Here is an 18,149-nt window from a genome sequence, read left to right on the forward strand (position 1 = left end):
GTGTTTTAGCATATGATGAGTCCATACCCAGACTCCAAGAAAAGAACCCCACCAAGAAAGGGAGGAAAAAGTTGGCTTATCTTTAATTCTGGGAGAAAGTCTGCATCTACACAATTCTGCCATGTTCACCACGCTACCTTCTGTATTTACTGATTTACTGTTTCCAGAGTGTGGTAGACATTACCCGGGTGCTGCACATTATGGCCTCAGAGCATAGGCCTTGAATCATCACCAAGTTATGTTTTCAGTTTTCCTACCCCCCCACCCCACTCCCACTTTCAGAAATCCTAACACTTTCTTCCGATGTCTTTGTGAGGAGGACTTCTGTGCACTAACCTCCAGCTGCTTGAACACAGCTCCAGGCAGCTCCTGCTCATAGGCCTTCAGCAGTTCAATTGTCTGCGTGAGGGGCTCAAACATGGCATCAGTGCTGCTCTGCCGCTCCTTGAGGGCCATCAGGTGTCCCATGGTCTCAACCAGGCCCTGGAAATCTCCCTTCTCCACTTTCTTGAGCAAACCGTGCTCACTGCTTTTTATAAACACTTCAAGGTCAGCCAGGCTGAGCAACACAAACAGAACAGGAGGGCCAAGTTCTTCATATTACTTGGAGAAGCTGTTACTTGCTATTCCCAACAACAGCTATTGTTGCAGACAGCTGCTCTGAGCCTAGTACTTGTAGTAAGAGCATTTCTTGTGTCTAATGTGGCTTACTTCACCAGTGGGAAGGCTGTGAAAGTTTAAGGACGGATCTATACTCTCAGGAGACATGACATAAGAGTAGAACGTGAGAATCCTCGGTAGATTCCTGGACTAAAACAGAACATCAGTAGGGTACATAGACAAACCAGAATAAGCCTATAGCATAATTACTACTTTTTTTAAAAAATTATTTATTTATTTATTTGAGAGCGACAGACACAGAGAGAAAGACAGATAGAAGGAGAGAGAGAGAATGGGCACGCCAGGGCTTCCAGCCTCTGCAAACGAACTCCAGACGCGTGCGCCCCCTTGTGCATCTGGCTAACGTGGGACCTGGGGAACCGAGCCTCAAACCGGGGTCCTTAGGCTTCACAGGCAAGCGCTTAACCGCTAAGCCATCTCTCCAGCCCATAATTACTACTTTTATGTTAATAATACCTTTCAGGGTTTGATCATTGTACTATTGTGCTATGAAGCTATCCATTGGGAAAGTTAGGTTAAGTATAAACAGAAAAGAGCTCCAGTGTTTTTGTAAATTTTTCTTAGGTCTAAAATAATTTCAAAGCAATCATATAAAAAATAAGGTAATATTCTAAAGTCACCCACATTTTCTGTTTGATTTCAACTATTGCTAGATATGTGACCCTAAAATCCAAGTCTTTCAACAGCTCAGAGCCTTAGTTTCTTCCACTCAGAGAGTGGAAGAGTCACTTCCATCTTACTGACAATTGTGAGAATTGAGCCAAATTCATTCTGTAATTTAACAAATGTTCATTGGACATCTATGAGGAGCCCCAGTAAGCCTCTAGGGCTCTGAGGGTAGAATGATAGAGAAGATGCATGATAGTGCAGTGGTAGAATGATAGAGAAGATCTATGATGAGCCCCAGAATGTTTCTAGGGCCCAGAGAGTAGAATGATAGAAAAGAAGGTAGAAGATAGAGAAGTGGTAGAATGATTGAGAAGAGCTATGATGAGTTCCAGTAAGCCCCTAAGGTTTATGGGTATAAATAATGATAACAGAACATAGCAGATTATAGAGAAGATCTATGATGAGCCCCAGGAAGTTTCTAGGGTCTGGGAGTAAGTAGAAAGGATAGAGGAAGAGGTAGATGATACACAGTTGGTAGAATGACTAAGAAGATCTATGATGAGCCCCAGCAAGCCCTAGGGTCTAGGGATAGAATGATAGAAGATAATAGATGATCTAGTGGATCTATCATAAGCCCAGGCAAGCTTTGAAGATTGGGGTAGAATGATGGAGAAGATGAACAAAGATATGGTCTTTCTGAAGCTTACATTCTGGCAAGAAATGTAAGAAGGAAACAATTCAAGAAAATACATTATAGGGTGTCATATAGTGATGAGGGGTAATGAACACACAATGACAATGGGATGGGGTCTAAGCTAGTGCTGCCTGTAATGGGAAGGGAGCAAAGGTCTTTCTGTGAAGATAATATGGAGCAGAAAAACACATGAGTAAAGGAATAAGCCACAGAAAGCACTCCAGGTGGCAGGAACAGCATGCACAAGGCCCTGTGGAGCTAGATTAAATTTCCTGTCCTTGAGAAGGGAAAAATTAGAGTCAAGAGAGGAACAGGAAAAAAGTAAGGAGGGAGGAGCATGTAGGATTAATACAGGGTCAGGTGACACAGGGCTCTATTGGCCACGAAAATAAGTACAGCTTTTTTTTTTTTTTTAAGTGTAAGAATTCTGAGCAGGAAATACGCATGATTTGACTCATTTTCAGGCATATCTGTTACTGAAGGAGAAAAGATTTTAGCTGGATGCCTGTTTCTGGGGATGGTAGCCTTGGTGGCGGGGAGATAAGAACAGAAGGTAGGTGGGCAGGTGGGGATGATTTTGTTGTCCAGGTGACAACAATGGTGTCTTTGTCACACAAGGAATGGTCAGAATCAACATAATTTTGACCATACAGTCAACAGGAAACTCTGGTGGGTTGAATGAGAGGGGTAAAGGAATGAGAAAAACCAGTAGTAACTCCTAGTGCCATAATGGTGACACCATTTTCAGATGTGTGGAAGAGCTCAGCAGGGCTACTTATTTTGGAGGGTATGGGAGCGGAATCGGTCTTGTATATTTCTGTGTCTAATAGACACTAGACTCCTCAGGGAGATATGAAGCACATACATACAATTCTGCAGTTCCTGAGAGATGGGGCTTAAAATATAAACAATCAGCACAGAGTTGTTTGTTGCTATGTTGTTTTGAGACAGGTTATCAATGTGTAGCACAATACAACAAAGCAACAACAACAACAACAACTTATGAATAAAGTGACAAAAGTTTACGGAATCTCCAGAGGCTCAAACTATAGTGGAAACAGTAACAGCTGGAGGTCTGCAAGAGCCAAAGCTGCTTTGTTTTTCAGTTACCACTGAACATAAGAGACCTGAAGCTTCCATTTTGATTGTTTTGTGGTATTTAGAGAAGAAGTAACTCAGTCTAGGGTGCACACAGGTGTGGAAGCTAACAGGAAGCCACACACAAGGCTAGGAAACATAAGGTAAGTAAGACATGAATACATCCAGGCAGAAAGGGTTAGCATGGAAACTTGCTTTTCTTGACCTTGGAAGTGGGTGGACTACAGCAGGTTGTAGTCCAAATGATTCAGGGTTTTCCAGTCCCTTGATAACTGGCAGAAACACATGCAAATCTGTCCTGTAGGAATCAATTACAATCTAGTCCTCAAAAGATTCCCCACAGGTCAAGGTCCAAGGAATCAAAACTCATAAATATACAAGGAAAGAAGTCACCATGAGTGACAGTCAGCAAAATGAGCGAAATTAAAATGGTGACAGTTTCAGGCACAGGGTATACAGTTATGAAGTGTGATATTTAAAGACAGAGAGTTCTTGTCTTGGTGCCTGGCTTCACTGCTTCTGTCCAACAAAGCAGGGAATGTGACTTCTCTGTAGTTTAGAGCCCAGGTAAAAGCTTGCTGCTCCAGTATGACCCCACCATTGCCCCTGACCCTTGTGTGACCTCTTGCTCTGTAGATGCTAGCATAAACTTGGTTTTGAGTCAAGAACGGGGCAATTTGAGAGATACTCCAGACGTACTCAGAACACATGACCATGAACAGAGCTTTTCATCCAAGGACAGATTGAGGAAGGTAGTAATGTTTACTGAATCAGGAAATAACAACACGAAGGGCTGAAGAGATTGCTTCACAATTAAGGTGTTTGCCTACAAAGCCAAAGGACCTTGGTTTGATTTCCCAGTATCTACATAAAGACAGATGGAAGAGGTGGTACATGCTTCTGCTGTTCGTTTGCAGTGACAAGAGACCCTGGCATACCCATTTTCTCTCTAGCTAATAAGTAAGTAAATAAAATGCTTTTAGAAAAAGAAAATAACAACATGAAGAGGGTTAGCATTGATAACTCTAGGATTAAGGATTATGGGTTGTAATGTCATTGGCTCTGAAAATAACGAGTATTATGGACTGTGATATCATTAGCATTATAACTTTAGACTTAGAAGGATTATGGGGTGTGATGTAATTAGCACTGATAACCTTATAATTATGAGGATTCTGGGCTGTGAGGTCACTAGCAATGATAACTTTAGAATTATGAGGGCTATGGGCTGTGGAGTCATGACTTTATTAAAGAAAGCACAGAAACCACTTTCTGTATCATTGCAAAATAACCCTGCTGCGCTGGGTTAAAGAACAATTCCAGGAGAAAGATGCTAACAATTTTCTGTAGGGCTTATATCACATTTAAGAGATGGTGTGAAGAAACAACCCATTTTAAGTTGACAAATGATAAGCTGTCTTCTGTTCATCCTCTTAAAATAGTACAGTAAATTTCAAAAACTGATGGCATGAAAGAGAAAATGTAATGGCTGAGCAAAGAATAAGAGAACTGAGAACAAACGAGGAAACAACCGAGAAGATCTGCAAATGGAAAGTATCATTAAAACATACATTTGAGTGACTTAGATCAAACTGCAGAATTAGAGCTAATAGAATTATACTGCTCTATGATACAAATGGAGCTATTATCTCGACTATAGAACAGAAAGACCAAAAAACCCCATGAACGTTGTAAAAAAAATAAAAAAAGGATAGTTAAAAGATCTTACATAAATAAATGCAACAAGGCTCCAGTAGGAGACAACTGAGAGAATGGGTAAGGAGCAGTGTTTGAGAAGAATGGCTAAGAATTTTCTTCACTTCCTCAAAGTAAGTGTAATATCAAGAAAATGTAATAAAATCCAGGTAGAACTAATTTGTAAGGACAACCTCACAGAAATACTTTAGAATGAAACTTTAGGTTACCAAGAAAAATAAAAAAAGAAAGAAAGAAAGAAATAGAAGACAAAGAAGAAGGAGGAGGATTAAAGGAGGGCAGGACACAGTGGAATATTCCAAACGATCAAAGAAAATTTCCTAGATTTCTTTCACAAACCACCTTTAAAGAACAAGGGCAAATTAAACCCATTTTAGACAAAGAATGAGTGTTTCATCCGTAGACCCTCGCTGAAGGTATATCTAATGGACTCACCCCAGAAGCAGATCTGCAATATTTACAGAAGCAATGAGCAAAGTTGTCAGTAGGTTGGTTCATCCAGATAATTAACCGAACAAAATGGGGGTCTGGGGATGTCAGTGGCACAGGACTTACATACAAAGTACAAGCTTAGGTTTGATCCCTAGCACTGCGAAAAATGTGTAAATATTTAAAGTATAATGGAAGGTAAGTAGGAGGCAATCTAGATCACCAGGAGTGAAAGGCTATACTTTGTCAGATGGAAAACAGAAGTAGAACTCTTCTCATCTCTTTTGCCTTGATGGTGATGCTGGGGCGGAACCAGGTCTTTCACAGGGCAGGCAGGTGCTCTACCACTGGAATATCATCCCAGCCTTCTGTGTTGGTTGTGAGGAAAGTCCGAATGAAAATACTGCTGGACTTGTTCACTTAAAGGTGCTTATTAGAGCAGCTATGGAATTACAAAGTACAGCAATTTGAGCCAGCCCAGGGGCAGAAGAATAAGGAAAGGAAAACAAAAATATTCAACCCCAATGTGAGAATGAAATGCACAAGAAAAGGAAAGAGTATGAAATAAAATAGTAGAATGGAGTCCAAGTGTAGTACATTAAATGTGAAATGTAAGCCCAAAGTTGGAAAACAAGTGTTGTAAAGGTGAACTTAAAAATTCAGTTCTATGCTGAGCATAACATCATAACTTAGCCTCTCCTTATGTGATCATAAAGGAAGGCTAGAAAACAAAGGATGGAGAGGTGAACCAGACATGTATCACTAGAAGGAAAGGAGTTTAGCTATGTTAACATGTAACAAAACAGACATCACTACAACAAACACAGCTAGAGGCAGAGGCAATCTTTAATGTTTGATTAAAGATTTAATTTTCCAGGATGATACAAAAAGTCAAATTCTGTAACTCCATATAGCATAACCTTAAAACATGTGAGACAGGGCTGGAGACATGGCTTAGCAGTAAAGGCACTTGTCTGTGAGGGCTAAGGACCCAGGTTTGATTTCCTAGTACCCACATAAGCCAGACATACAAGGTGGCATATTTGTCTGGAGTTTGCAGTGGCTAGAGGCTTTGGCATGCCCATTCTCTCTCTCCTCTCTATCTGCCTCTTTCTCTTGCTCAAATAAATAAGAAAACATATGAGACAATAGTGACAGAATTACAAGGAGTTGGTAGTTCAGTACAGCCTCAACATGGAAGGCTTTGATCACATGACCTGGGGAATCAAGGAGGTAAGCGAGATGAAAAGTCAGCAGGGATTGGCACGTCTGGGAGGGACAGGCCACAGCACAGCACAGGTCGGGGTGCAGAGACCAGTGCATCCAGCGGTCGGGTAGATCGAAAATCACCTGTGCTCAGCACTTTTATAAAACTGGCAATGTATGGGGGGATATGTCAATAAAGTTAAGACGGGAGAGTGTGATGGGGGAAAATGTTCTTAGGGGAAGGTTTGGGAGGGGATTAAAACAGGAAAAAGAGCAAAACAGACAACATGTGACATGAAAGCACAAGGAAGGCTAGTGGGGAAGGAAAGGGTCCAGCAGGAGAGGTCATTTGAGCTGGGGGGAGGGAGAGTAAGAGAACCATAGCGCCCAAAACAAAGTCTGTGTGAAAATATAATGAGAACCATCATTTCGTATAAGTTAAAAAACCTTCACAAGTAAATAATTTATATGGATGGTTAAAAAAAATATGACGGCAGTGTATCAACCATACTTCAGCATATTTCAGACACTTGTTTGACACACAGCACATTCCCTGACCATAGTGCAATTCAGTTAGAAGTAAATGACAGAATAAAGCAAGGAAGAACACACCATATCTGGAAAGTCAGGAAGATCTAAACACATTATGTTGAATACCAAAAACATTTAGAACATTTTATAACCATATAAGTTACAAACAAATTACATACTAAATGTATGTAAGCAAACTTGCACGTAGAAAGGAAATCATACCATTAAATATTGGCATTCAACAAGACAGAGGGCTCGAAACAAAGCGTCCACCTTAAGTCACCCAAGGAACAGAAAACATCCCCAGGAAGAAGTGGCAGGAGAGAAGCCACATGGAGAAACACATGCCTGAAACAAACTCTTTCTAAGAGACAGACCTGAACAGCATGCAAGGCAGCTCTCTGTAGGTCTTCTCAAGAGAAGTAAAGAAAGAAAACTCCAAAAGCACACATGCAAACAAATGGATATGCAAAAGGACACATATAGTATACTTAGCAGAGATTAAACATGGAACAAATAATTTGATTATTCATGTGAGATGGATTTGTTTCTAGAAAATGACTTACCAACAAACAGAAAATCACAGTATTTTTGTAACTCTTAAGAAATTGTAGCTTGAAGTCTTCATACAGAGAAAATTACAAGCCTCAATGGCTCTATGAAAGATTTAAATCAAACTTTCAAGGACCAAAGAATCCCAATATCACACTGGCTTTTCCAGAGAATAGGCAGGAAGGATCACATCTGAATGTGCTTTACAAAGCTGGCAAAAATACAAAAACCCAAACCAGACAAAGCTAGGATAAAAGAGCCACTCAAAAGCCAATCTTTCCCACACACACAGGATCAGCCATGCCAAACAAAGTATTTTCAGAAAAACTCAACCAGTGGATAGATTGGAAATGATCAGACTTCCTGTTGAGTTTATCTCAGTAACAGCAGGTTTGTTTAATATTAGAAATAAGATAATCTTCACACAATTTAACATTTTCAGGGAATAAACAGAATTATTTTAATGCACTTAGAAAAAGCACTTGATAGAATAGTATATCCACTTATACTAGATACGCTTAACAACTTAAAAGTAGTATAAAACTTTAATTAGATAAAGAAAATTCACACACAGAAAATATACTCCGTAGTTAAAAGTTGACAGTGACTCCCATTAAGGTCAGGGGCAAGACAGGGATTTCTGTTATCACACCTGTATTTAATAATATACAAGGAGGTCCTCACCTGTGTGATAAGGAATAGAGATAAAAAGCATAATGGCTGAGAAGGAAAAAATAAAATTCATAAAATCTGTATTTGGTGGTTATGTATACAACATACCCAAAGATCTTATATATCTATTGTTGAGATTAATAAGTTAATTTAGCAGAATTTCATAATACCAAAATTAATACAGATTTGGAGAGATGGTTAAATGTGCTTGCTTGTAAAGCCTGTGACCTGGGTTCAATTCCCCAGTACCCATGTAAAGCCAGATGCACAAAGTGGCACATTCATGTGTACTTTGATTTCAGCAACAAGATACTCATTCTCTCTGTCTCCCTCTGCTTGCAGATAAATAAAATATTTTAAAAATCAGTACACAAAAATCAATTCCGTCTTAACAGAAAATATGACTTAAAATGCTTTATATTAGAAACCAAAACATAAAATACTAAGGAATACTATTAATAAATGACATGCAAGTTATTTTAAAGGCAACAGTTGAAAATTTCCTTTAGTGACAATACAAGGGTTGCAAGTGTCAAAACAACACTTCTGAGCAGGAATTCTCTGTAGTGTAAAGATCTCCTCAAATACATTTCTAGCCAGTGCAAATGCAATGACAAATCCCAATTCTCCTACAAACTAATGAATAAAATTCAAAGAAACAAGTAATAGCCAAGAAACTGTCAAGATATTCTTAATGGAAATGAGCAGGTGGAGACCTGCTCTACCAGATACCAAGCTTTATCACAAAGCTACAGTAATTAGGATTTTGTTATTTTCATTCAGCAATGGACGAAAGTCGACTTAACTGAAACAGAGTATGCTAAAACTTCTAGATGAGAACGTAGTACAGTGCCATCAGGACCATCAGGCAAAAAGATAAAATATAAAAAAAAAAATTAAAAAATAAAATAAAAAGAAGCATTTATCTAAGAAGACAAAAGAAGAACCTAGGGGAAAGATGGATATGGTTGCTCTCTGGAAGCGGAGACTGCTCGGTGGAGACAGCCTCTCCCTCCGCATAGCAGTGCTGGTTCCAGGACTACCAGATGCTGCAAACGTACGGAGAGCGCTCCAAATCCTTTTGATAAAATGGGGCAGGATTTACATATTCTTCACACACATCACCCCCTTTACTCCAGACTATCTCTAGATTACATATAATGACCTTATACAATGTAAATGCTATGTAAATATGCTGTGTTGTTTAGGGAATGTTGCAGTCAGGTTTACATTGCTGGCAGAAATCATCCGACTATGAGCAACTTGTGGGGAAAATAGGTTTATTTTGGCTTATACACTTGAGGGGAAGCTCCACGGTGGCAGGAGAAAACGATGGCATGAGCAAAAGGTGGACGTCACCCCCTGGCCAACATAAGGTGGACCATAGCAACAGGAGAGTGTGACAAACACTGGCATGGGGAAACTGGCTATAACACCGATAAGTCTGCCCCCCAAAATACACTCCCTCCAGGAAGCATTAATTCCCAAATCTCCATCAACTGGGAACCTAGCATTCAGAACACCCAAGTTTATGGGGGACACCAGAATCAAACCACCATGGGGAACAATGACAAGGAAGACATCTGTACATGTTAAGTTGCAATACATTTTTTTAAAAAATATACCTTTGTTATCCTCTAAGTATTTATATTTTTGCCCAAATATTAATGCTGCTCTCACTTTTTGTTGGAGACGCTTCTATTTTCAGATGGTGGGGACTACTGGGGAGACTAAAAATCCACCAAAGTTCTGGTAAGTAACAGTGGACTAAGCGAGACATCTCTATCATACACTTCCGTGCTCAGGCACACTGCAGAAGAGGTGGTAGAAAAATGTTATGAGCCCAAGGATGGAAGGAGTGCTTCAGAACATGATCTACTATAAACACAAAGTTGTGGACACATTTATAACCATATATAGTGGCTTATATAACCTTATGGTGGCTGTGGCTGCCTGCAAAAGACCTGCATCATATGAAGGCAAAAAAAAAAATGCCCATCAAAATAGAAGAAATACTAGTTGCAAGGAAGCAGGGGATTAGTGAAGGGGGAATGTGAGAGAGAGAATGTGAGAAAGAGGACAAAGGAAGACCATGGGAAGGGATTATGATCAGGTACATTGTGTATATGTATGAAGGTTGTCCATAAAAAATATAAAGACATAAGTAAATACCTGGCAACCAGAAAATACATATTTTTGTTGTGCAGACCCTACAGATACGGAGGGTTAGCTGTATGCCACTGATGGTGTGGGAAGACAGGCCACAAGATGAGAGACTAAATTGGAGAGTTGTATATTTGTGATGCAAACAACTAGCAAATGATTAGATGTAGAATATACAAGTAACTCTTAAATATCAACAAGTAAAAAATAAAGTCTGGTAGAAAATGAGCATGAGATAGGACTAGTACAGAAAAGGAAACCCATGTACTAAAAGACATGAAAAGATGAGCCACCTTATTCACACTGAGAACAATTCAAAGGACGTACCTAAGGGGATACCATGAAACTCCCACCAAAGCGCCAGACGGAGCAACTTGTAGAGACTGAGAGGTGTAGAGGGTGCTTGGACCTAGAGACTATCACACACTGCTGCTCAACCTTGGAGAGAGCTCTCCATATGCCTGCTTATGTCACAGCAATTCTGGTGCCCAGGCATGTCAATGCACATGTGCAATGGTACTTACAGCAACATTGTTGATACTGGCAAAATCACCAGAAACTACGTGCACATTCATCAGGCATAAGATGGAAAGTAGGTCATGCTACATTCATCTAGTGGAACAATCAATAGTCATTCAAAAAACGAATGACCTGCTGACATATGGTCACCATGGATGAATCTCAAACATACTGCTGAGTTCAAGAACCAGGACATGCATGGTATGCAGTGTATAGACGGTTTCATTTCTAAAAGTTTTCACGTAAACATGTCTACTATATGTATGTGTATGCATACATGTGTACAAAGCCAGGGAGAAGCTTGAGGAATACGTCACATCTAGGATAGGGAGAATATCTTTCATAGAGGGAAGGACAAGGATTTGATGAGGGAGAGGTGAACTCCTTAGCTTTTAGGATGCAAATGCAAGTATATGTTTTGTTGTTTTTCTCTGAATTATTTGTATCACACATGTCACAGTGAAATTCCTTAGAAGGAAAACTGGAAGTGAAAAGCAAACAAAGAAAACAGAGAAACATGGTAACAGACACTGTTTTTATAGAATCTTGCCATGAAGGAGCATATGCAAAAATGGCGTCACTGGAATGCCTGTAACCAGAGCCACAGTTCCTTGCTCTTCTCAAATATGGCAGACATGACAATGTGTTCACATGCTATCAAGACTGTACAAGAGAAGAACTGAAAATGTTAGAGACAGGGAATAATTGAGGCATCTGCTGTTCCATTTTCTGTTGCTGTAACAAAATAGCTGAGGCTGCCTATACAGTAAAAAAAAGTTTACTTAGCTTGTAGTTTTAGTGGGCAAATGATCCAAAGGCATCCTGACACCCTGGCCACATCAGAACACAGTAAAGAAGCACAAAGGGAATTGGCTGCAGGTAGTGGGGGTGCCGAGCACGTGGTGTGTGGCTTGCCTTCTACAACCTGCTGTAGGGAGAACTAACTCACTTCATGAAACTTAGCATTGATCCCTCTTGAGTGTGATGTCCTAGTAGCTTCCACTGGACTCCAAGGTTTAAAGATTCTATCACTTCCACAGAGCCACCCCAGGGACCAAGCTTCCAGCATAAGAAGTTTTGGAAATGAAACCATATCCAAACCATAGAAGGAGGTAGTAAGTCCTTGAGCAAATAATAATAAGGTGGACTCGTAAATGCAGAACTGCTTGTCCACTGCCACGGGTGAGGTCATGGGGCCCAAGGCTTCAATTCAGGTGGGCAGGCAGGCTTGTTGGTGAAAAGTGAGCCTTGAGGTCTTGTGGTTTATTACTGAGATATGAGAAGCAAGGCAACGAGGGCAAAGAAGGTGTTTGAAGTTAGTGGAGAGCTTAGACTTAGGACTTAAGAGAGCTGGGAAGCACCTACTGTGATAGAGGAAACGGGTCAGAAGATTGGTTCGCTTTGGCTTCCGTGGAGATGAATTTCCTGAGTACAGATGTGGAGACTGAGTTTAAAGTTAATCAGAGTTTTGTAAAGTGAGGATGGGAGGGAGAAGGGAGCTATCCTGACAGGCATGGAGCAGGCAGTGAAAGCAATGGGAAATCTCAGTGTGTCTGAACAATTGTGCGTGGGGGCTGTCAGGAAAGATACCAGGCACTTACACCAGAGCTGTAGAAAGGAAAGCAGTTACTGACCCATCTTACACACACACACACCCACACACATGGAACACAACATGCAAAGCGGGGAGGATATGGCCGACAGAAGGGGCTTCCTTGAAGTTGTCAACCAAACACCACTCCGGTACTGTGGAGACTCCTTGGGGATGCCACACCTCTGTGGGTGATGTGAAAGGATGCTGAGGAAGAAGGAATAAGTAGGGGGCAGTGCCAGCAAGGATAATGGCCCTTGGTGCTGCCTGACAGAAGTCGCTCCAGTGGAGCTGGTGATGTGGAGGGAGAATGAGAGCAGCATGGTCTGGAAGCAGCAGGGCAGAACAGGGATACCTTTTCCACTCTATATCCAGCAGTCAGAGCAGGAGAGACAGCCTCCCCGCCCTGCCCCTCGGAACAGCCAGGGTCCAGCTAGGAAGCAGTGGGTATGGTGACTGAGTCTAGGAGAAGGGCACAGGGAGGGTGGGGCTGGCCTTTTGAGGACTGAGTTGGATTCAGGCTGGAGGAGCTGAGTTTAGGTAAAAATAGAGGGTTGGCCTTCAGACAATGAGGGAAGTGCATAAGATGGAGGGAGAGATGGGGTTAATCCTGGCCACAAAGGACAGCCAGAAGTCCTATAATCTGCACTACCTATAACAGATACTCAGTAATAAAATGGCTTTACATTCTGCTAAGTGTTATAAAGTAGCCAGTAAATGGAAACACCAATGTCTTCCAAGCTGAAGGTTTCAGATACTGATGTTTCATATAAGAGGAAACAGAGGAAAAGGACTGAGGCCTCCTAACTCTTCAGCTATGCTTTCCTTGGAGGTCTGGAGAGATGGCTTGGTGGTTAAGATGCTTACCAGCAAAGCCAGAGGACCCAGGTTCGATTCCTCAGTATCCATGTAACGCCAGATGCACAAGGTGGCACATGCATCTGGAGTTTGTTTGCAGTGGCCATCTCTCCAGCCCACATACACTAAATTTTAAACATTGCTCCATGCTCTGGGATTTCCCGGTCTACCAAGAGAGGACCACACAGCAGCTGTCTTCCTGATGGAGTTCCCTTGGGGTATCTGTTACCACCCACCAGCATCTCCTCATTTTGCCTCTGTGATCCTTGGCTAGCAAAAGCTTTCCTGAATGTGGAAACTGGCAGCTGCTTTGGAATGAACCCTGGAAGCCATATATAAAAACAACAATGCTTTACAGTTTTCTACAGCAGTGCTGAAATCTCTTGGGGTCTACTCTTAGATAATTTCTTAGTTTTCTTGTTTCTTTTCTGCTGCTGCTCTGGGTCATGGATGGGACCACTTCAGTGTGGAGCAAGGTCAGGTCAGCACAGGGCCAAGGAGGGGGCAAGTGATTTCCCTAGTGTCACCTGACATTCCAAGAGTGATCACCCAGTAGAGAGCCTGTGTTCCCCACCCCTCAGGATTTAGGACAAAGCAGGTGTTGAGGTCCTGACTGTGGCAATTGCCTAGAGACAAGGACCAGTTAGATTACTTGCTTAAAGGACAGTTCTCTGGATTAGAGGGTGCAGCATGTGTGGGGGCCCTGGTGGAACACGGAATTCCAAATCCCACAGATGCCACGGCTAGGATGGCAAGGCAGGTGCACAGGAGTCTGAGGCTCTAGTGACTCCCACATGCACAGCAAGGAGCGAGTGGGAGCAAAGAAATCTAAGAGGCACTCTCGACCCCCCTCTGCTTCCCAGGCACAGAGATTTCACAGTTGGAGCTGTGAAAGGAGGCTGAATGCCTGCTTATGGTCTCTAACATTACTTCCACTAACTGGCACTTTTTGCCCACTGGCACCAAGTGGAAAATAAAACAAGAGGCCATCCACTGAGGAACAAGGGGGGGGGGGAAGCCCTGATGTTACCAGGATTTCTGAAAGACTGGAACCTCTGACTGGATGCTTTAATTTAACCAGTGAACCAAAGGGGAAAACTATAGAGATGATTTTAAGCACGGTGTCACTGGAAGCTTGGGATACTGGAAGTCGGCTAGGACATCTGCAGTACCTGTTGGTGACATAGTCAACGAGGTGCTGCTTGAACAAGAGGCTCCACTTCTTAATCACGTTCAGCAGAGACACCTTGAAGGGTCGCACATCGACTTTCATCCAGCCATCAAACACCTTGGTGGGCTCCAGGCTGCCCACCTCTTCATAGAGCTTTTCATAGGAGTCGATCTGCATTTTAAAGTGACAGAGGAGGGGTGGGTTCTCCGGGATGCCTTCTTCTGCGTGAGCTTCTATCTCCTCGGGTGTGAGGATATGCCCATACAGCAGAAACTGAGCAAGAATCTCCTTCCGGTCTTCCATGTAGAGGTAGGAATACTGGCTGAAGGTGTTCCGGTAGCCACAGCAGAGAGCCACCATGCTCTGCATCCTCTCCATGAACGCACCCCGCAGGCTGGCCAGGTCAGCCATGCTCTCCAGGTCCACCTAGGGGAGTGAGATGATCACAAGCAGGCAGGTTACGTTGGTGCTTCCTGGCTGGCTCCAGATGCGGGGGTGTGGGGAATGGCTGAGGCTACAGCAGGCCCACTACCTGATAATGAGGAGAGCCACGGTGTGGGGAAAGCCTGGGGACCAGGGAAGACATCCCAAAGATGCTGCTGACAAGACCCTCAACGATGTCATAGAAGCCCCCCTTCACTCCAGACTCCAGAGATGGATGGAAAACTAACTCTGGAATGATGAGGCTGAGTTGTACTTCAAATATTGGGGTGAGTCCAGCTTTACACTCTGGGAAAAAGAAAAAAAAAAAACAACAACAAGCAACCAGGGATAATGGAGAAAGTGGGCAAAGCAGAATACCGTTTTGAAACACCCAGGACATCCTTCAGAGCACAGGAAAATGGAACTGTAAAATTTCCCAGAAAAGACGGGGGGAGCAGCCTTGAAGTGGTTCTCAACAGGGGAATAGCTGGCATTCTGGGTGAACCAGTTCTTGCACAGGGCTCTCCTGAGCATTCAGGACATCTGCTCTTATTCTTGGGGAGCCCACCCACCTCAGTGACTGACCAGCCCAAGGCTGTTCCTTCCATGTTTGCAAATGCCTCCCTGGCCAAAGCTGCTTCACAGGCTCTTCAACCCCACTGGCAACCTCTGGATACTTAGGGTATGCCCAGCAACACTCCCGTTGATGCAGAAAACAGTTACCCTTTCTGCTCCTTCTCTAAAGACATGAGGCTTGTTTTAATTATGTAGTCTTGTAGTGATAAAACTTTTAAAAACAGTATAAATAATTCACAAATTCCTGATGACTTGCTAGACAAACTTGCCTCGCTACATTTAGATCAAAATACAGCACGGAGCACAGAGCCGCAAGTGTGAGATAAATGCTCACCAATTACCACTTATTTTCATGTATCTTTCAATTGTAGAAAGTTTTGTGATTACGGGTTAGACAGTGTGGGAGAGATGCTCCTCTCTGAACCAAGGATCTTTGAATCCCTAAAATAGAGCTAAAACTGGGCATGAGGCAAAATTTTTCATCCACAAATGATTTTAGGTATGGCCCTGTGAGAGGAGATGATTGTGCCACTTCTGGGCTGGGATTCTTGAGGTGAGGTGAGGTGAGCCTTCCCTTCACAATATTTCTTCCTCCCCGCCCCCAGGCTGGAGCATTGGTGTGACAATGGCCCACTCCACCACAGAGCAAGGAGGAGGCCCCAGAGAACAGAGGAACCTTGGGATGGAAGGAACCTGCCACTTATCCTGGTGTTCATGGGGCTGCTACTAGAGGGGGAGGCTGACGTGTCCTTAAAGCTACGTTGTTGCTGGAGCTTTTGTTACCACAACTGAGCCATTCCCTAAAACTAAAAAGAAAACAACCTGCAGGGTCCATAAATATCCTCTGTAAGAATAAGGCCTGCCTTCAAAACTGTAGGAATCAAATGATGGATTAAAATTATGGGCCTCAGTAGAGTCCCATCTCACATGCACATTTCACTTAAGGGAATACAAGTTTACCAATGGTGTGTAAGTATTCTAGCATACAATGCTCACACACACACACACACACACACACACACACACACGTGTGCATGCGATTGCAGATGTCAGTCAGTGACAAAGCACTTTCCTAGCAACTTTGAGGCCTTGGCTTTGATCCCCAGCACAGAAGAAAAGACTAGATAAACAAAAGTCCTGTAGAATTAGGTCTTAATTAGGTTGGATACCATTTGTCTGAAATGCCTGGGGCTATAGGGGCTTTGCATTTTTGGCTTTTCAGAGTCTGGAATATTAGTACAAACCTGGCTCGTCCAAAAGTTCCAAAGGGTCTGAAATGTCAAACTGGAAACTTAAGCAATATAGTATGCCAGAGCATTTTTGATTTCATATTTTCCAGCCAGGTATGTTCAACAAGAACCTGAAGCCATGACACATTGGTCTTCCTGCAATACCTACTTGTGAGTGAATGGATTTTATATGCTCCATCTGGTTTATAGGTTTTGGAAGACCTTAAAGAAGACTTCGGGTCTAGGACACTGTCCAAATGTGCTGGTATAAGAATCAAATCCCTAAGTTGTATTAATGCAGATGAGAAAGCAAACGGTTCTGCTTAAAGTCGTGGTACAACACAGTGGTTTTAGGACAGTAGGGTTTGGGATCTATAGCAAGTTTGGTTATCACAATTTGGAATAAGAGAGCAAGGAGGCCAGTACAAACCATGTGGCTGTATAAGTTTGGCCAAACTCAGAAAGATAAGCATGGCACGGTGGGCATGGCAAGAGAAATTCTTTTGGCTGCTTTTCTCCCTGGCTATCAAGTGCCACTTAAAAATGTCTTTGTTGCTGGGCGTGGTGGCACACACCTTTAATCTCAGCACTCGGGAGGCAGAGATAGGATTGTTGTGAGTTCAAGGTCACCCTGAGACTACATAGTGAATTCCACATCAGCCTTTGCCAGAGTGAGACCCTTCCTGGAAAAACCAAAAGCAAAAACAAAACAAAACAAAACAAAAAGTCTTTGTTTATTGAGATAGGGTCTTGCTACGTAGCCAGCTAATGTGGAATTTGCTGTGTAGCCCTGAATGCTCTCAAACTTACAATAGTCCTGCCTTGGCATTCTGAGTGCTAGGGTTACTGGTTCATTCTACCACACCGTAACTTGTACCTGTCGTGTCTCACGTCAAGCAGCTGTGAAGTCCAACCTTTGCCCACTTTTGCTTTGAAGAAAAAAAAAAACAAAACTCCTTGTCTTCCTGTCTCATGAAAGATAATTTCCACAGCCTGGAGAAGGGACTATCAGCGTCTCTTCATTCTTTTGTTTCCACTGTGACCTTCCAGCAAGAGGACAATTGGCCCATCAGGCCACTTCTTATCACGAGACTCAGCTAGCATTGGGCAAGCACAGAGCCACTGTACTGACATGGCATTGAGAAGGGGGTACAGTTCGGGTGACTGGACCCCTAGAACTAAGAAAAAGATAGGAAGGTGTACACTTGCTAAAAGTCAGAGAGGATCTGACTTCCCTAGACCTGTTTTTCCCCAAAGTAGGACCCCACCTGGGAGGGAGGTCTATCATAGGATTTAAACATTGTCTTTGGTCAAGTTCAGCCCCAGGAACTTGGTGTCAGGGCTAACTACTTCCTGAGACCACCCCTAGCTCTAACCAACCAGCTGTCCCTCTGGTTCACCTGAGCCGGAAGACAGCCCACCACCACAAGG

The 18,149-nt window shown here is 42.6% G+C and overlaps 1 protein-coding gene across 1 annotated transcript in view; it reads right to left on the reverse strand.

The window, feature by feature from the left end:
- Positions 1-18,149, reverse strand: part of Dnah9 (dynein axonemal heavy chain 9) — a 369,830-nt gene that overhangs the window by 300,033 nt on the left and 51,648 nt on the right. Inside the window, exons 16-18 of the mRNA XM_045131009.1 lie at positions 15,023-15,219; positions 14,492-14,916; positions 337-559 (exon numbers count right to left, since the gene is read on the reverse strand). Of these exons, the coding sequence (XP_044986944.1) occupies positions 337-559; positions 14,492-14,916; positions 15,023-15,219 (845 nt within the window). The remainder of the gene's footprint in view (positions 1-336; positions 560-14,491; positions 14,917-15,022; positions 15,220-18,149) is intronic.

This window comes from Jaculus jaculus, chromosome 12 (assembly GCF_020740685.1).
Source record: "Jaculus jaculus isolate mJacJac1 chromosome 12, mJacJac1.mat.Y.cur, whole genome shotgun sequence".
In the NCBI taxonomy this organism is placed as follows: Eukaryota; Metazoa; Chordata; class Mammalia; order Rodentia; family Dipodidae; genus Jaculus; species Jaculus jaculus.